Below are 20,954 nucleotides of genomic sequence, written 5' to 3' on the forward strand. Positions count from 1 at the left end.
CCTGTTTTTGAATCGGGCATTCTCCTAGACAGCCTCAGTGGTCTGTTCTGTTGGGGTCAGTGTTGCCATGTCGGCTTATAATAAGCGCTCTTGGGCTTGTTTTTCTGTGAAGTTGCTTGTTTTTTTTTTGTCAAATATTGGTATTTGCGGGTTGTGTTTTTTTTTAGCTTGTTTCTATAGCGTACTTTTAGCCTCGCTTCCATTTTTTCTGGTTAGTATTTAAACCAGTGGTTCCCAAATATTTTCATTTAATGTTTTGTGCTGCAGGGGAGAATTTGTGTTGTTAGAATGTTTAAAAAAATATTCCACATTTTATTGCAAGTAGATGCTTGTAGATTGGCTATTTTCAAATAGTCGATGCCAGAGCCTTATGGTTATGGCTTTCTGGCTGATGCTATAGTTTTAAACTTTAAAGCGCTGGCACCGCTGGCAGCGGTGGCCTAGTGGTTAGAGGGGCGGCCTTGATACCGGAAGGTCCCTAGTTCGATTCCCCAATTCATCACATCAATCATGAATCACCGCTGAATAGCCCTTGAGCAAGGCTTCCATGCAGGGTCCGGCTGGAAACAAGCTTCGTGCTTAGTCCGACACCCTGGGTAAACAACAAACTTTGCTTTGCTTTGCTCATGTGGTCGCTTCTTTTGGGCTTGTTTTGCTAGTCCTGGTTGCTTGTTTCTCTCACAGAATCTGGCCACACTAGTTGGGGTCCTTTCCCATGCAGTGCTGAAGACGATAGTCAGCCAACATGCCGACTGTCGGTGTAAACAGGGACCTTTTGTTCCACGCTTTGGGCAGAACATATAGTAAGTCCGTTTTCCACAATGTAGAAACAATAAACGTTTGTTTTCTGATTTGTTTTGTCATTTAATTTGCCGTGGGAAAGCAGAACTTAGCCAGCTCGTTAGCATGCTAGTTGGCTAGAATAGCAGCTGTCCGTCCATGAATGGATGAGCTTAGCTTAGCTGTCTTGAAGCTAGTGATTTAAAACTCTGTTAAACTCAATGTCATAGTGACAGCAAATCATAACAGTTGCATTCATTCACCCAGTGTTACTCAATGATGTACTCTTGTAACCATGACTTTGATTTCAGAGTAAAACTTTGCAAACTGTACTTGTGGATATGTGCCAAGAAGGATGCTTTAGGTTTCAATGTGATTGCATCATTCTCTGACTCTTGTCATGTGTATGTATACAATAATGCAGATCACAAGTCACACCAGATCACAAACTAAGGCTGGTTTAGCCGCAAGCAACTCTTAGATTCTATTTTTAACATCTGGGATCTAGAGTTGCAATACTAATCCTTGACAGCCCATACATCCAAAGTTCCAAACAGAAAAGTCCTATCTGATTGTATTAAACAACGTTAAACTCACCAACAATACAGCTTTACGGAAAGCTTGGATTATCCTCTTTCTATTTGTAAAGTATTTTTTTCATTAAAATACACCGTTATGAGCTACTTTATGTAAATATTATTTTTCTAAATGATGGAGTTTGGAAGCGCTCGTTGGAAATCACTCAACGACCCTGCTGCCTCCTGTTTCTAAATGTCTCATAATACAGGAGGCAGGACGTTGCGTTATTGATAACGAGCGATTCCAAACTCTCTGACACACAGAAAAATAATCACCTGCACGGAATTTATTGACATAAAGTAGCTCATAACATGTCTATGGTGGATTTTTATGAAACAAAAGGACTTTTCTGTTTGGATGTATGGGCTGTCAGTTAGCTGTAGTTTACAACCCTCGTAGACGTATTTACGATTCTGACGTCTTCAATCTACGAGAGTTGTAGGGTGCACGTCCCATGCAGGGGAGCACTTTCTGCACTTTACCCCGCGACACTCCAAACATGTTCAAATTGAAAATAAAAGGTGCTTACCGCAAAGCCCCAAATGTTAACGACCTTCGCGGGGTAGTAGTGATCCCCGTCGAGGTATATCTTTCAATAAAGAAGTCTTTTAATCCAGCTTGTGTCGGAATCTTCACTGTTCTTCTTTTGTTTTAAATGAGTTTGAACTGCGCATTAGCGATTTGGCGGTCGGGAGGTGTATTGCGCATTGAAAACACAATGTATCAATACACCTCCCGACCGCCAAATCGCTAATGCGCAGTTCAAACTCATTTTAAACAAAAGAAGAAGCAGTTCGCAATACACCTCCCGACCGCCAAATCGCTCATGCGCAGTTCAAACTCATTTAAAACAAAAGAAGAACAGTGAAGATTCCGACACAAGCTGGATTAAAAGACTTCTTTATTGAAAGATATACCTCGACGGGGATCACTACTACCCCGCGAAGGTCGTTAACATTTGGGGCTTTGCGGTAAGCACCTTTTATTTTCAATTTGAACATGTTTGGAGTGTCGCGGGGTAAAGTGCAGAAAGTGCTCCCCTGCATGGGACGTGCACCCTACAACTCTCGTAGATTGAAGACGTCAGAATCGTAAATACGTCTACGAGGGTTGTAAACTACAGCTAGGCTGTCAGTCAAGGTTTGGTATTGCAACTCTAGATCCCAGATATTAAAAATAGAAACTAAGTTGCTTGCGGCTAAAGCTGGTTTATAGAACGTTATGTGACATTTCTCTTTCCTTTGACTCTTTATTTAGCTGATGAAGAGTTTGATGAGCTGTGCTTTGAGTTTGGCCTGGAGCTGGATGAAATAGTAAGTGAATGGTGTCTCTGTAGGAGAGCTCTGCCTTATTATTGTTATTAATATTTAGTGCCCTGTTAAAGGTAGGTTCAGGTTATTGTTGTGAACAAATAAGAGTTAAATAGCTCTATACTCTGCTATAGACTACTAGACTCTAGTCTATGGGGAGACCCCTGTTAGTGAACAAACATTCTAGTCACTAGAGACTTTATCCACTAACAGGGGTCTCTCCAGCTCTTTAGTAAACAGAAAATACGTTTTCAGGTCAGACTCAGGACAACAGTTTCATCCAATTAGGAGAGAGAACTCATACAGGATAAACAAGTGAAATTGGAAGTGATGATGACAAATAAAAGAGCAGACACATTTGAAATTGGAAGCTGATATGGATTGGATACTCTCTCCTGATATGGTGAAATTGGCAACCCACATGAAAGAGTCATTTTCTGTTTGAGTTGGAGAGACGGGAGACCCCTTGTTACTGAACAAACACTATAGCAATGATTACTATCAGAATATTGAGCGTTGACTTTTTAACAATAAACTTTTAGATTTAACCAAAAAACATCACTTACGCTACCTTTAACAATATTAAGATGATTACTGCACTTGCATGGATCCATCCTGTAGCTATAATGTATAATAATTTAACGCTGAGAGTGTACAAATGGAACCATATGGAATTGTAAGGGTCCATTTGGTTCCATGCACACTCTCAGTTAAATTAACTGAGGATTTCACTGCAATTTGTGGTCACCTCACTGGTTAGGGTCACTGTGACTTTGTTGTCAGGGCCCCCCGACAGTGGAACGACCTGCCTTAGGAGCTCAGACTTGTTAAATCAGTGTTCTCTATAAACATACTTGTATTTAAAGGCCTTACTTTCCATAGATTGAAAGGTTTTGTAATTTGTAACTTCTTGTTTGATTCTCCAATTTTTTATTTATTTCTTACTACGTTTTATATACATGCATTAATGCCTGATGCATTATTGTCTGCCAGGCCGGATGGCCAGCCCAGAGACTATCTTTCAAATCTGTCTTATGGTGGCGCTGTAACAACAGATTTTCAGATTTTTTTGGTTTTCTTGAAAATAAACTTTTGCTACTACTCGTACACATTTTGTCAAAATCTCACACAAATTACAGATTATCTCTGGAGTCATGTGATCAAACTGTATCAGTCTTTTTTTTCTGTTTCCAATTGGCTATGACTACCTTCTAAACTAGTTAGCGGGCCCGTTAGGCAACCTGGCCTGGTAGAACTTTTCTAGTTTTGTTCAGTTTTTTGACTTTTTTGCCTTTTTTCCCCTTTTGTTTTTATGTAAAGCACTTTCTGACTTTCGCCTTGATGAAGACCGCTTGAGGTCGAAACATGTTGCAGTTTGCCTTGTGTTAATAAAGGCTGTTTCCTCCTTTTTACAGTTGAGAGCCCGGATTCTCTGTTTTTATCAAAAAACTATTATCCCACTTTCTAACATTATAGATAAATGCTCTATTCTATTACTGCTTTTATATTGCCATCTTTTAATAATTCTCTTGTCATACTCTTCTAACTTTGTTAATGCTGTATGTAATTTCCTGGATCAACCACAACACTGTTTTATATATATGATAACATAATAAATGGGCCACCCTGCTGGCTCAACCAGTATGCATTCCACCTAAGCACAGATTTAATTACGATGTGCTGCTCTGCTCAAATTCTGCTTATGACTTGTGTCATGTTATCCTTTCTCTCTGCCAACACTTTTCCTGTCTCTGGTTTTCTGTCTAATTAAGCAGAAAGGCCTCAAGACAAATTTTTAGGAAAGAGAATATCTAATATCAACATGCCACATACTGTATTGCCTAAACATTCATATGCCTTACCTCAACACAGACCTCTGAGAAGGAGTTAATAAGCCGCGAGCAGGGCGGATCCAAGGCGTCAGAGGCATCTGATGTCATACTGTACAAGATTGATGTGCCGGCTAACCGCTATGACTTGTTGTGTCTGGAGGGCCTGGTCCGTGGACTGCAGGTCTTCAAGGACAAGTGAGTTGGACTTTCTTTAGAGTTGTGCGGCAGCGGTATGCTTTCTTTTGGGTGCTCGTCATTATAATACTGGATGCTTGAATGTTGCTTTTGTGGCCGTACTGATGTTGCGTCTGTGTTCCAGGATGGAGGCCCCTCGCTACAGGCGTGTAAGGCCAGCCAGCGGAGAGCCCCAGAGGCTGATCATCTCTCAGGAGGTGGGTGGAAAACTTGGGAATCTACTCTTTTATTTAACAAACAAAGGCATTTATGACAGTGGTTCGCAAACTTTAAAATTTCAAGGACTCCCATAACTCTGAGAGAGTGTACAGGGTCCATTTAATTTCATGTGTGCACTCTCAGAGTTATAGACCTGTAAGGGTCCATTTGGAACCCCCTCAAGGAACCCGGAGGGTCCATGGACCCCACTTTGAGAACCACTACTTTATAATAATAAAGCATATGCAATATGCGATATATAAGCCAACAGTAAGGCCGCTCATATTTTGGTAGCTGATTAGAATCTGGGTCACTTCCATACAGTATTTAGCTGAGGTCCTAACTGTCCTGTGTGTGTGCCTGTGCAGACCGCAGCAGTGCGACCCCACGCCGTGGCAGCTGTGTTGAGGGACATTACCTTCACCCAGGAGCGCTATGACAGCTTCATCGAACTGCAGGACAAACTCCACCAGAACATCTGCAGGTCGGACATGATTCCTCTACACCACCATCACCTGTGCATAGTAAAATCCTCAGACCCTCAGTCCCTTTTTACACTCTCAGAGTTAAATGAACACTTTGTTTTGTTACTTTACCCCTGTGGCCTCCCAACACAACTCAACACATGCCTATTATGGATTGTTTTATGTGTGGGATTTCCCTTTGGTATGAAGTCTTGTGGAATGGTTGCTGTTGGTGGATGTGGTTTGTGATCATGACCATTTCCTGAGTGCTACCAAAGTGTTTTTCCCTCTCAAACCAGTACAAACATAGACATGGAGCCCTGAAATATTCTAAATTCAGGGGTTGTATAAGTTCAGTTGCTTGACTGGACATTTAAATCATGTCCATTTAGCTATGCAGTCCAAGGTTCTACCAAAGTTCAACATGGCTTTTCACAAGTACATGCAATTTAAAACACACAGCTGGCAGACCAAAACACTTGAATTGAATTGAGTGCAATAGTCTGCAAAGTCAGTTTAGACCTTTAGAGATCATCTTGAGAAAATAGAAGCTGGGAAAGGTTTGAAATCCATATTTGTACCTTTTATCATGTTCGCATTAGCTGAGATGTTTTGAACTCATAAATTACTTCCAGGAAAAGGGCATTGGTGGCCATTGGAACTCATGACCTGGACACCATCTCAGGCCCCTTCACCTACACAGCTAAACCCCCTGGGGACATCTGCTTCAAACCCCTCAACCAGACCAAAGAGTACACTGCTACAGAGCTTATGGACCTCTATAAGGTAAGCATCGATTGGTTTTCTGTCAGTAAGATGAACATTCATTTGACAGGAAGAGGTACTTATTGCGGATGGTGCTGCTAACTCAGAGGTATGGTTATGTTCCATACAGACAGACAGCCACTTGAGGCACTATCTTCACATCATTGAAGATAAACCAGTGTACCCAGTGATCTATGACAGCAACGGTGTTGTTCTGTCCATGCCACCCATCATAAACGGTGAATACTGCGGTTTTCATGTCTCTTTCCACCTCCCTCTCTGTCAAACTATGGTATACACATCTCACGTACCTCACCTCTCAATACTTGAGAGTGGTTATTTGTACGGATGAAACAATTGATCGGAAAATGTATCTGCTTATATTTTAGAAATCAAATCATTGGTTTGCTATTACAGTATCATGTAAACATTTCTGAATACATGTCTTTGTTCCATTATTATAAAAAGAAAATGTTTTTTACTGCTGGGTAATTTTTACTTTTGCTTAAAAAATTCAATGTGCCTTTACCATCATTTTGTACTTTTGTTTTCCTGCCCTTTTATGTGAGAAATCAACCCCCCTAAATACAATTTAGTCATTTAGATGCTCTTATCAAGAGTGACTTACAAGTGCAAGATCAGAGTAAATGCATGAATCTGGTTCAACAAACGACAGGGTAAATAGTCTCTTAAAGTAGAGTGCAAAGAAAAACACTACTTAACAATTGACAGACTGAACGCCTGAAAATAATTGTTAATTGCAGCCCTACATGTACGGCCATTGACAGTTCTTTGTTTTTTTTTGCAGGGGATCGTTCCAAAATTTCCCTGAAGACCAAAAATGTCTTCATCGAGTGCACGGCCACAGACCTCACCAAGGTATGACTCATATGAATGCATGACACAATGCCTCTGATACTGTAGCTGTTAACCACTGAACTTAAACGAACATGACCATGTTTCCTTCCAGGCAAAGATTGTTCTGGACATGATGGTGACCATGTTCAGCCAGTACTGTTCACTGCCTTTCATGTGAGTTCTGAACAACAGACACAACATTTGTGCTTCTCTGCTCATCCACAGAATGAGACTGTAAAGTTGATATTCTTTCTGTTCTGTCACTGTATAACTGTATATTTGTCACTGGGTTCTGCCTCTTAATATGTGTATGCATCTATATCTATTTGTCTCTCTCAGGGTAGAGGAGGCGGAGGTGGTGTACCCAGACGGCAGAATCTGCATGTACCCGGTAGTGTATTTAAATCACTCGCTATACTGCACGTTGTTTTACGTTTCACATCAAATCAAAGTTTATTTCTTATTTGCACAATAACAGTCAATGTACATTGAAATGATTGAGCTTTGAGTTTATCATGCAACTTCAGCAATAATAAAAAATGAACCATTATACAAAGTTAAGGAGTATTGTAGTGACACCATAATACAAATGTATTATAGACTCAACAGTAGAGAGACTAGAATCTGAGGGCAGACGAGGGGAAAGTCACGCTGTACCAGCCTCAAGCCAGAAATTAAACTGGGGTCTTTGTGCTTATATGGTAGCCTATATACTACTTTATCTGGTCCACTATTACCAGTGTGCCCCTACACTTAGGGCTGGGCAATTAACCGGAAATGTATCGAAATTGACATTTAGAACCACTCCTCAGCTTGGGGAATCTTGCTCATGATGGTTAATTCAGTTAATGATTTCCAGAATGCATGCGCTCATGTGTTGAGACTTGAGAGTTATGTAATTTAGATAAAATCACTGGTGCATATCCATTGATTGCCTAATATGGTTATTGAATTCATTTGAATTGCCTGCCAATCACCATTAAAACAAGAGGAATTGACTTGAACTGAGTTTTCGCCACCGGCCAGTCTCTCATTGTTTACATCGCTCTGGTAAAAAGCTGTGTCGCAACCCAAAAAGAACAGATCTACATGTTATCAACATGCAGCATTGTTGTAAAAAAATATTTATGACTTAATTAGTTTAGCATATTTGCAGTACAGACCTTGTCAGAGAACTGTGAGGGCACAGTGGCAGTGTAAAAAAAGAAGAAAAAGTGCATTAAATAATTCATTAATCATAATCGATGGTGACATTTGAAATTATTTTGTGATTGATTTGAAGTCATATACAGCCCTACCTACACTCAAAATCATGTAACTTTGCTGCATGTAATGATTAGATTGAGTGACAGGCCTGCTGTCTTTGTTTTGATGTGTGTGTGCTTGCTTTCTATTGCTGCTTGTTATCTATATCGCTAATCCGTATCAGATTTCACCTCACAGATCAATACAGTTTTATCTTGTTCAGTCAGCCTCCAGGGTGTTTTTCCTGATACAGCTTATTGGTGAGAAGAAGTCCTCATGATTCTCTCATCATTTCATTGTGATTGTAGGAGCTGGCCTACAGGAAGCAGAGGCTGTCCAGTGACTACATCAACCGTAAAGTTGGCATCAGGTCAGTGAAACTAAGTGAGATGGAAGTGGTTAAGACTTTTTGCAAGCACATGTGGGGTACATGTGCTGATCTTGGATAGAATCCCACCAGAGCCTTTCTATTTATTGCTTCTTCTCTATATCTATACACTGGGTCCCTCTGAGCTTTCCTGCTGTATTTCTCAATAAAAAGTACAAATGGGTGCAGACTAATGCTTCTCTTTAAATAAATATCTAAATTGTGATCATAGGTGCTTTTTTCAAGAATCATAGGAAAGCACTCAATCTGTATCTTTGCAAATGAAAACATCAACTTATAACTCAAGATGTTGTGTTCAGTTTGTTGTTTTTCCCCCAAATCATTTTTGAGTTAATCTATTATTGCATTTTTGTTTGAATTACCCTTATTAGAACTTGAATGGGAATTAGATTGAGCATGTGGTTCTGTGCTCCTCAGTGAGTCAACAGAGCGCATTGCTCAGCTGCTGACTAGGATGTGCCTGAGCTCCCAGGTCACAGGGGTCGGGGATGAAATCGAGGTGGAGATACCCCCCACACGCCCTGATGTCATCCACGCCTGTGACATCATGGAGGACGCCGCCACGGCCTTCGGCTTCAACAACATCCCACGCACAACACCGCGCACCTACACTGTGGCCAATCAGGTACCTGGATTTCTGTTGTGTTTCGTCTGACTCACTCACTCACTCACTCTCCATTGTTGGTGCAATAATCACTCACTCATTTCTGGGTTCTGGTTTCATATTGGCACGAGTGAACTTGGAAACATAATTTTCCCAAAACATTCCATTCAGGGCTCAAACCCTAGAAATGGCTGAAAACAACTTCTGAATGGTTATCAACTGTGTTCAGGTTTCAGTGTAACTGCCAAGCAGCGTTGCTAATGAAATGTTTATGTTCTACTCCATAAAAGAACCGCATATCCAAACACTTGGCTGGTTGCATTTCAATAGGGGAATGTATCATTTGGAACCTGTGTGAAGAAGAGGGTACATAGTCCATGGGCCAAGACCCCAAATGTAACAAATCGATACCATCTGGGTGGGCAAATTCTAGTTGTGATTTTTGTATTCCTATACATCGCTAGATTACGTTTGTATATGATAGACCTCACTGACTGGTAGCTTATTTGTGTTTTCACCTCTTAAAGTAATCGACTGTCATTCAAAAACAGCAAAGTGCCTTCCCTGGAAATCAACTTTATTTCATTATATCTTCTCCCTGGAGTGTGTCTGCACTACTGGCAACCCATAGATACTGTACTTGTAATAAGCTCCTATTTCATGTTTGATTTCATCATTGATTTCATCATTGCAATGTGTTTTCCAATTAGTCACAAAGGTAACACATGAATTTCATATAATGTTTTATAAACATACTTCTCTCTCTAGGTCGTCCTATAATGCATTATAATTGGCTTAAAACTCTGTATAATTAAATGTACATGTATATATACAAATTCCTAATTACTCATAATGCTATATACCAACAATCATAAAACAAAGCATTTTACATTGTTAATATTGTGAAAGCAAATTCAATATGGTGTGTGTGTGTGTGTGTGTGTGTGTGTGTGTGTGTGAGATATGATATTTTTTTTAAATCTTATGCTCTCTCCTTCAACATAGTACATTTATGATTTATGATCTTGTGCTGTCATCTTGTCATGAACAATCCGGCTTTTTCAGCTCATAAACTTTGTCGTCAAGCTCTGCAATTAGAGACTACTTTTTCAAAATCATAAAAGTGTTTTTTATCTGATTGCTGTAATACCAACTACTATGTTTACCTAATAGGCTTTTGAACCTATGACATTTTCTTCTAATCAACACCTTTGTTGTCTAACCTCCACTGCTCGCAAAATGCTTCTGGAGTGGGCTTGAGTGGGCAATTTGACCTGCTGTGGTACACGGAAAAAACCTTTGATTTTGTGTGATGCATTTTTACGGTCAGCCGTCTAGAACTCTGGGTGTGTGTGTGTGAGAGAGAGAGAGAGAGAGCGAGAGAGTGTTTTCCATCTACTGGATATAGACCACCGAAGTCTGACGTAATGTACACATCCTTTGTTTGTCTACCTGGTTCGCAGTTTTCCACCCCCATTCTGAATCCCATAGACGTATTTAATATTGCGTCAAATAAGAACTGTGTTACAAAAATAAACAAATGACCCCGGCGGTTTGACTCTTATGGATATGAAGCATCAACTGACGGTGAGAAAACGCTAATGTTACTTCCGCCGAATTAGTTAAATTTTCGCCAGAAAAAGACTGTTTCAAATATAAGTGACTTACTATCATAAACTATACAGAACCTCCTCCCTGACAATATCGCCGAGACAGTTTGTTTATTTTTGGACCACAATTCTTATATGAGACGATTCTAAGATGACCCAATGTTATTCTCCATAGCGAAATTACTTTACGAACCTGGGGATGAACGAGTGACGTCAGGACTTCGGTGGTCTATAGTCTTACCAATTAATTTCGGTCAAAATGGCTGTCACTTTTGACCAGAAACAGTAATGGTGTAACAAAGGTGAATAAACCACTAACATTTCAACAGTAGGGAGGCAATCATAAGGTAACAATATAATATAATAATAATCATTCAGGCAATAAGATGAATAACACAATAATTATGATTTGGGAAATGTATAAACTTGAAGTACCCTAACCCTCTTTGGTGCATGCAAGGTGCTACTGTACATATAGTTGCCTTCTCTAGAAGCATGATTCAAAATAGAACAATCAGAAAGCTGAAAGACCATGTTACCTTTAGAGAGAGTCTAGACTTGGAATAGCTCTATGATGAGGGTAAATGAGGAATTCTCTAAAAGCTCTGTGAGTGACACCTGATGGACATCATGTCGGAAGCTGTAAAATGCTCCTCGGGGCTTCTTCCAGGAGGTGAACCTCTGCTGTATGTTTGCCCTTTAGCCAGAGAAGGAAGCCTTTCCAGGCAAGCCTCATTCGTCAATGCTTTGTAGACATGACATCAGCTACTGGCCCTCCCGCAAAAACAAAAGACTCCACAAAGAGGTCCCTCAACCCTGCATCTTTGAATCATTTCCCTAGAATGGAAAGTAGATTGCAAATCCTGATGACAGTGTTTTTGAACAATGTGTATGCAGATGCAAACACATTGCTTTTATTACCTTTTTATAAATGTTTTAGTTAAAGGGATATTTCACTTTGGGTCATTTTAACGTCTACTCAGGCTTTTGTGTGCACCCCAGACAATTTTTAAGTTGCTTGATTCAGTATTTAGATATTTGATATTCATTCTATCTGACATGCCCCCTTCCTATACAAACCCATTATCACTTCAAACTCCATTTTACCCATGATGGATTCATCGAAAACACCCGTCCTTGGTTCTGGTGACTGATATTGTCCTTCTAACAGCAAAGTCGCAGGTTTCAGTTTCTGATATTTTATGTCATACAGTGATGATGTAGGAAATCAAAGGAAAGTTAATGTGTACCTGAAATACCCATGTCACTTATCATGTCTGTTCTCACAGTTTCCTCTAAATAAGCTGACAGAGCTGTTGAGACAGGACCTGGCTGCTGCTGGGTACACAGAGGCCCTCACCTTTGCTCTGGTAAGGGATGCTTCCAACTGCTTCTTCTCACTCTCTCACCCAGGAGATGTGCCTCCATTGAGTCATTTGTCCCTCCTCTCTATCTCTAGTGTTCCCAAGAAGACATAGCAGACAAGCTTGGCAAGAAGCTCTCTGAGACCAGGGCTGCTCACATCTCCAACCCCAAGACTGCCGAGTTTCAGGTCTGATACTGACTCCCCACCTGCATTTTACATGAAACGTTTTATTCCACTAATCATAAGAATAATAGCCCAATCAGAATACAAATGTCACCTGTAACCACCTTGATCAGCATTAACTGGTCCATATAATAGAAATGTCATTCTATTAGAAAGGACCCTTTTATAATATGTTTGACCACAGAAAGTCTGTCCTTTAAACACCTTACAATTACTTTCAACGGTTGGAATATCTCAGCGCAGCTCTCTTGCTCTCTAGTTTGTTCAAGACAACTCGCACAATTAACTGCATTGGAGCTCTTACAGGCAGGGGTTTTAAATTCAATATTTAATCCATGCTTGTGGTTGCACTGCACATATGGGGTTTATTCTGGGTTCGTGAAAATAAAAATAAGTCCCATACACACTGACTTTACAGGCCTTTGACATTATAAAAAAAAGATGAGACCTTTCTCAAGTTTCTCAGTAGAAAGCTTCAGTAGAAAGCACAGCACTAAATCCATAATGCTGTCAAGCACTCAAAGTTAGTCCATCTTTTTCTGTAGCCTGTAGTGAAGTGTTTGATTTGCTGTTACATATGCAAGAACCCTTTCTGATAACTGTGTGGGCCATGTAAACGGGTCGCCTTATCTGATCATTTTATTTATTTGAAAACTTAAGGGGGAATCAATCAGAATGATTACATTTGACTCATGTAACCCTAGCTACTGAGTACGCTTGACAAACTTCCTTTGGAAGTCTCTATGGAAAGACTAATTAATGAGTAGATATACAGGTGTACTGTGAAGGGTTGGTTACTATAAACCTCTGAAAAGTCAACACTTCCATTATTCTGAAGTGTGTATTTAGAAGTTGGCAAATGCCGGCACTTTTCAGCTACAGTCACCTTTTTGAACCCAAATAGGGCAATTATGTGACACCTGACCCGAAAGAAAACAACGTGTTGTCACCTTTTTCACCTCGGGCTGTTTGCATGCCTGAATTAAGAGGATGCACGGGAGCTGCAAAATAACTGTCCTTATGTGGTTTCCTCTGTTTCTACCTTATCGCTGTTGGGCAGAAAAATTGTATCTCCATATTTATCTTTTTATGATTTTCATAAATTAATGCATTTTATCATATGACGCTGTCACGCAAAAATAGCTGATCTACAATTGACAGTGAAGTTATAATATAAACATGCATATAGGAGTATTTTTTGTCAATATATGTTTGAGTTAAAGTATACAAATTGAACCTTATGGATTATAGTTATTGAGTGTGCAGACCATTCTGGGTAATAGAAAAACGTAACCAATTTTTTTGCAGGATTAACACAGGATTTTACTTTGTGTGTGGACTGTAAAAAACAACATTGAATTGTGGTTTCTATTTGATTAGTTGGATTTCCACCACCAGAGTGAGCTGTTTATCCTCCTGACATGCTGACTCTCAAACAAGGTTCTGTTTGTAATGTCGGTACAATGTCTCTCCACCAGGTGGCGCGCACCACCCTACTGCCTGGCCTACTGAAGACTGTGGCAGCCAACAGGCAGATGCCTCTACCACTCAAGTTGTTTGAGATCTCTGATGTGGTGCTAAAGGATGACAGCAAAGGTGTGTAGGTGTGATGCTAGTTTGTGTGTGGGAGATAATTAACATAAACTGTTTCTGTCACTTACTCAACTTTAACACACATACGGAAACCCATGCCTGTTAGCAGATAACATTTTAAGGCACAAATCTTTTTCTTTTAACGATTTTCAACCCATCGTCCCTATTTTGGGCATGTCATTTGAGGCGAACGTTTTCAAACATTTGCAAAGAGCGAAAATGGCTCATCTACAAGCTCTCAGTGCTATTTTCGAAATGCAGATTGTGAGCTTGTAGATGTTCTATTGAAGATGACTTTGAAATGGAGCTTAAGTGGTTAAAGATTACGGAAACCTGTTCCTCTGCCAGATGACGCAAGCACACACAAAAAGGTTATCTTTGTTGAAGATTGCTCACACACCGCGTCCCTCCCCTCACCCCTGCTCTCTTCCTCCTTCCTCCAGACGTAGGGGCCAGGAACAGCCGGCGTCTGTGCGCCATCTACTACAAGAGCTCAGGCTTCGAGCTGATCCTCGGCCTGCTGGACCGCATCATGCAGCTGTTGGAGGTGAAGCGAGTGCGGGGAGAAGGCTACCACATCCAGGCTGCAGACGGTAAGAGGCCCCCTGGGAGAGGGAGAGCAGCCAGAAAATTAGGGTTGTGAGATAGTGGTGCTGAGTCTCTTGGCAAATACCCTCAAAGCATGGATTTCCCCGGGATAAGGACAATCCCAGAGCCAGATCATTTTTAAACCCTATTCATTTTGCAACCTTATGTCAGTTAATTTATCACATGAAATGCATACAAAAAACAACAACTAACAGTTACAGTTGCCCATTTTCTCCATATCGCTCATTACCACTGCTAGAACTTTCTCTGGCCCGAACAATGAGTACTACAATAGCCAAAATAATTTTCTCCAGCTTTATGACATTCTCTTTCTTTCAATATCTCAGAATCTTCCGATATCTCGGGAATCTTCCTTGCCGGTGGTCTCAATCATGTCTCGCATGGTTAGTGAGCACTCTAGCTCATCCTATATGCGTATGGCTGCAGTGTGTAGTTTTGCAGTGCACTACTGCCTTCAAAATAAGTGGTTCCTGGAACTAGGTCAAGTTTCTGCAGTGATACCAAGAGATGCATAGAAGATGGCCAAGTATAGTTGGTGTTTTTTCTGTATGCAGTTTGAAAAAGCCATAACATCCCTTTAAACCTGCAAATATGAATCAAGAATCATAAACAAGAAGGTTTATTTTTCACTACTCACACTGATACAAGCAGCGAAATGCAAGTATGGTAAGGTCAGCAATAGTGTGCTAACAGCAACATAACAATAGAGATATAAGACTAAAATAAAGATAAAGCCCCATGACGTGGTGGTAGCCTAGTGTCTGGAATATAGAATGTGCATTAAGGCATAGAGAAACAAATCTGGGTCAAATGAGTTTAACAATCATTTTCTGCATGAATCCAACCTATAAATAGATACACATTGATCTAATATCTCTTGTGAGGTCACATGAGCATAAACATCAATACTAGAGGCAATCCCCAGTCTGAGATGGCCTCCCCACTGTAAAATACTCTCTGCATGTGGGCTCGTGGGCTGTCGGCTTGCGCTGTTTGCAGACCACAGCACCATGTGTCTCTGCTCAGGAGGTTGTGATTGAATGTGACTTTGTAGGACAGAAGAGTGAGAGTTGGTGTGCTCATACCAGGCGTCATGAAGCAGCTGGTTTACCCAAACCTTTCCATTCCATCTTTCCATTAACAAGACAAGACAAATAAAAACATGAGAAGCTTTGTCTCTGAAAGCTTTTCTCCTCACTGCATTAAGCTGTTTTCGCTCATCATCTGTCGCCCGCTAAAAGCACATTTAACTTGAAAACATTAATTCAATTAAATGAAAATGTATTCCCACTACCCACTGTCCATCTGCTAATGGTGATGTATTTACCAATGCCAACAGCTTTACGTTTGGTTTGGTTTGTACTTTGTCGTACGATGAATAGTGAAAATAGATCTCCTGTGGGTCTCATAAGTCATTTTAGGTTTTGGATTTCTTGATTTTCTCCCTCTCTCACCCCGACCCCCCTTTCACTGCCTTCCTTTCTTCCTCACTTTCTCCTTCTCTCACCCCTCTTTCTATCTGTACATACCTTCCTCTCTCTCTCTCTCTCCGTTTCTTCTCCTCTCTCCCTTTGTCTGTCCATACTTTCTCTCTCTCCCTATCCATACATACAATCCTCTTTTTCTGGTCTCTCTCTCTCTCTGTCTCTCTCTCTTTCTCTCCCCCCTCCCTCCAAGGTCACACCACAGGATATCTATATGTCTCTGCTGGCCCAATCAGACAGGAGACAAATCAATGGGCTCAAGTATCATTGAGGGAGAGAGAGATGATGATGGAGGGAAGGAAAGAGAGAGAATAGAAAGATGTGGGGGCAGAGAGAAAGACAGAATGGTGGTGATGGAGGGAGAGAGAGACAGACAGGAGGAAGAGGCAGATGGGTGAGAAAGAAAGAAAGAAAGAGGGATGACGACAGATTGATGGAGAGATGTAAAAAAGGAGAGAGAGAGAGAAGGGTGAAAGCATGTGATGTCTGCAGTGGGGGAGAGAGAGTGAGTCATGTCGCCTGCTGCCTGCTTTCTCACAAACACCGACTGTCTCTCTCTCTCTCACACACGCACACACACACACACACACACACACACACACACACACACACACACACACACACTCTCTCTCAATTCAATTCATAGGGACTTTATTGGTGTGAGAAACACATTTACATTGCCAAAACAAGTGTCAAAAACTAAAACAAAAAATGTAGGCATACAATTTTTTTTTAAACAACTGTGTAACATTTCAACATTGGTAAAATTACCTTGCACATTTAAAAAAAAATTGCTTTGCCAAACTCTCTTTGGGTGTTTGTAATCTGTGGGTAGTATGTGTACAGTTGGCAGGTAGTTGCCAGAAGTCCAGCTGAGTTTCCATCTCATCTTGTGTGCAACGGGTGAGCAGTCTGTCTTCTCCTGGGAGCGGCCTCCCTCGATGGCGAGGCTCTTTACTTACTGTGTCTGTACAGTACATAGTCAGTCACAGAGCTGTGTATTCACTCTGTCTCTTGTGCAGTATTCCCTCTCCTTTCCATGCATTATTCTAAATCTCCCTCCATATGTCAGTATGCCCTTAACCCCATTACAAGGTCATGACCCCTTCTAAGAGCTCACCTGGCTGACACACACACCCTCCTCGCCCCCTCAGCATATGTCCATCAACGAGGTGAAAGGGCCATGTTACCCCCACCTACTGTAACCTTCACCCATCCCACCACCACTACCACTCCAACCCAGCTCTTGAGTGACCACAGCTGGAGTTGGGTGGTTTGGCGGGGGGGGGGGGGGGGTTGTCTGGAGATGTACCGCAGAGCGAGTGGATAAGGGAATAGCTGTCAGATAGTTTTCCTACCTCCACTCAAGAGGCCGCCTGGGAAGACCGAAGAGCCTGGAAGAGAAAGAGCGCGAGATAGAGACAGAGCGAAGAGCGCGGAGAGCTAAAGACAGCCAGATGAAAAGAGTAGTGAAGAGAGGGAAAGACAGAGAGTTAGAGACTCGGGGGGATTGGTAGTGGAGGAAGAAGCCACTTAAGGAGCAGATGCCTGCGTTCCACTTAACAAGTGTGTCCAATGCAGGGCCCCGGCCCTTGTGCACTCGGCACTCGGGAGCGAGACGCTGTGATCAATTTAATTGGCATAGGTGTTCAGTCAGTGACCTTGGGATGCGCCGGAAGCGACGCGTTAGAGGACACCACTCAACAAGTCGAGGGATGTGGGTGGAAGCGACGTTTTCATTGACTGATTCCTCACTTGAGATGTACCAGGGCTATTTTTATAGTTGCCATGGCACCGCCCTCGCTAAGTACCAGTACATGACGTGTGTAGTTGCGCACACACATGGTTTTAATGTATTTAACAGACACACGGCACCAACAAACAAGGCAGGGCAAATGGCAAATAGTCTTACTTGGTGCCACACACACACAATACCACCCGTGTATTTAGTAAGCCTTCATCCATAGTTATGAGAGAACATTGACACAGCAGGTTCTGGAACCCATTAGCAAGGCAGCGTGGGAAGGAGCAGTACACCATGGGAGACTGCCATGTCTGTAGGTGGTAGCTGTAGTCATAGCAACTCTGTATCGAGTCAAGTCTCTCTGACCGGTCTGTCCACATGTCTGAAAGTTTATGTTCCATCCTTGAGATAAGATGAGCAAGAGCTTTTTCCTCTCGCTGTTTCTCTATTCTGATTCAAGAAATAATTGATCTCAACATGCCCCCCCATCCTTCTTTCTCTTTCAGACCCCACCTTTTTTCCCGGCCGCTGCGCAGACATCTTTGCACGCGGGAAGAACATAGGACGCCTTGGGGTGGTCCACCCAGATGTCATCACCCGCTTTGAGCTGACCATGCCCTGCTCTGCCCTAGAGATAGACATCGAACCCTTCCTGTGATTTCACATTCCTTAAACCCCTGCCTGTTAAAATGCACAGCTAAACCCACAGTTCTCGCAGCCCAGAATGGTTCATTCACCATGAAAGGCTGAGATGGAGATTTATGTTTAAAATACACCCTTTTAAGTTCATGATTTATTTATTAAGATGGTCTTATGCCACAACTTGTATTTCCTATTTGAGAGGGTATCTGATTGAATTTGGGTCCACATTAGTGTGGTCATTTGAAATAATGGAAAATTGATGGACCAATTTGTAAAAGTTTTAGTATTGTACATTTAAAATTCAGGGGCCCGTATTTAATACCTCAGTGATGGGGGGTGTTTTCATACAAGTCATAATTTTTATATTAAAGAAATCACAAGACCAAGATCATGTTGCATGTTTATGACGTGGTTGATGTGTGCTTGTGTCTACTGGAGTGTGGGATGCTTGTCCTTGGTGGTTAATGCAGTGTTCTTAATGCACTTTGACTTATTATTTCACTGTTGCTTTGTTGCCTTGGTTCTTCCAGTGGTCACACTGTGGAAGCCCGCCTCACCCATGACGTCCCCATGCACGAGGCCATAAAGCACAAGTTCCTGACGCAAGACGGATCTCTGCCCGCCCCAGTCTCAACCCATTCCGCCAGCACCAAAACGGTCTTTGGTGACCTGAGCACACCTGCTGGTCTCAAAGCCCTCAATGACTTCCTGGCGGATAAAAGTTACGTAGAGGGCTTTGTGCTCTCCCAGGCCGACATGGCGGTGTTCGATGCCGTCCCTTCCGTCCCCTCGAAGACACTTTGCCATGCCCTACGCTGGTACAATCACACACGGTCCTTCCAGATGAAGAGGGCCAGCCTCCCAGCAGCCAAGACTCAGTACGTGTTGGTTGGCGAGGCAAAGCCCGGCTCTACGTCTCCCCCCACCTGCCCCGACACTGGTGATGATGACATCGACCTGTTCGCTTCGGACGAAGAGGAAGAGAGCGCGGAAGCGGTGAGGATCAAGGAGCAGCGCCTGGCCGAGTACGCTGCCAAGAAGTCCAAGAAGCCCGCCCTCATTGCCAAGTCCTCCATCCTGCTGGACGTCAAGCCCTGGGATGACGAGACGGACATGGCTAAGCTAGAGGAGTGCGTCCGCAGCATCAGCATGGACGGGCTGCTGTGGGGGCAGTCCAAGCTGGTGCCTGTGGGTTATGGCATCAGGAAGCTGCAGATAGGCTGCGTGGTGGAGGATGATAAGGTGGGCACAGATCAGCTGGAAGAGGCCATCACCGCCTTCGAGGACTACGTTCAGTCTATGGATGTGGCGGCCTTCAATAAGATCTGAGTCGCACTCAACCCTTGCTGCGGTAAAGTCATAACGGTGGCAGCTGAGATGTGCAGCCTGGAACTATGATTCGTGATGTAGGTCCATAACATACTGGACAGTGACTGTTAGGAACAAAAAGCCACTACGCCGTTCAAATGTTATACAGCAACCAAACCTCAGGTCGTTCTCCTGAAGAGTTTATTTTCACTTAAAATGTCCGGTGTGTGGTCAAATGTTTTTCTGTGAGCTCTCCTATGTCTCAAATAAAGGCATATCTTTTCTGATGAGAGTAGCTTATACCTGTGTGGGATGTTTTTTTGTTTGTTTTTTACAGGGTTTGTGCTTTCTTTCACCTCCAAGCAGTGGTAGATACTACAGGCATCCTTGCAATGAAGTCTGACAGCATTCCTTCCAGTCTAACCCTACACACTTTGAAGAGGTAGTCTAAAAGATAAGAAACCTTTATTCATCCCTGCGGGGAAATTCAGGCATTATAGCAGCAACCACTGCTATGAATTAATTAGCATGTACAGTCAACAGATGTATGAATATACTTATATCACCAATGAGTATAAAACTAATATGTACATTCTATTAACAATGAATGGATACATGTATAGTACAGAGTATCAACAGTGAATATATTGTGACCACTGAGCTAAGCTTGAAAGCCAAAAGTGTAGTCAAACTGGTTAAAGTGTTCAACAGAACTGGTCTGAACTTGGTTTGTGTAGGATCTATACGTGTTAGCTGCTTTCATGTTACACTGGCATGGTGCGGTTTTATTTTTATGACTCGCAGAAAAACTATTTAATTCAACTATTATGTTGATCAAAGCTGTATGCGTACTTTTATTTAGCTCACAGGTCACTCAGGTATGTGTAAATCCTCACTGAAAAGCATCCTTTATATAAGAAGGGGGAGATTATGTAATAAAGTAAGATTAGTATTCGTGGCAGAATTGGGTGGTATACTTTGTGGTTTATTGTATATGTACTTAAATAAAATGAATGTTAAAAAAAAGTTTCAAGAGGAAAGGTCATCCAGCCACCAGAGTTGATAAGGTTCATTCTCCAAGGAGCATGAATGTGCACAGCACGTTTCATGGCAGTATGCCCATTCCATTTTGAGATGGCGTATCTTGTATTCAAGTGGAAATTGTGGCCTATGGGTGGCAGTACATAAAAGGCATGG

The 20,954-nt window shown here is 41.9% G+C and overlaps 1 protein-coding gene across 1 annotated transcript; it reads left to right on the forward strand.

Annotated features, from left to right (window-relative positions):
• Positions 1 to 702: 702 nt before the first annotated feature.
• On the forward strand, positions 703 to 20,045 carry LOC311050376 (phenylalanine--tRNA ligase beta subunit-like). Its single transcript, XM_084064428.1, has 18 exons — positions 703 to 803; positions 2,617 to 2,672; positions 4,542 to 4,696; positions 4,821 to 4,893; positions 5,263 to 5,378; positions 5,994 to 6,144; positions 6,254 to 6,362; positions 6,932 to 7,002; positions 7,094 to 7,155; positions 7,321 to 7,372; positions 8,535 to 8,596; positions 9,032 to 9,239; positions 12,118 to 12,198; positions 12,288 to 12,380; positions 13,856 to 13,973; positions 14,414 to 14,563; positions 18,314 to 18,461; positions 18,980 to 20,045. The coding sequence occupies exons 1-18, from the start codon at positions 746 to 748 to the stop codon at positions 19,776 to 19,778; spliced, it is 2,562 nt and encodes an 853-aa protein (XP_083920554.1). The 5' UTR covers positions 703 to 745; the 3' UTR covers positions 19,779 to 20,045.
• Positions 20,046 to 20,954: the final 909 nt, after the last annotated feature.

Source organism: Gymnoscopelus microlampas (genome assembly GCF_963454915.1).
Source record: "Gymnoscopelus microlampas genome assembly, chromosome: 8".
Classification (NCBI taxonomy): domain Eukaryota; kingdom Metazoa; phylum Chordata; class Actinopteri; order Myctophiformes; family Myctophidae; genus Gymnoscopelus; species Gymnoscopelus microlampas.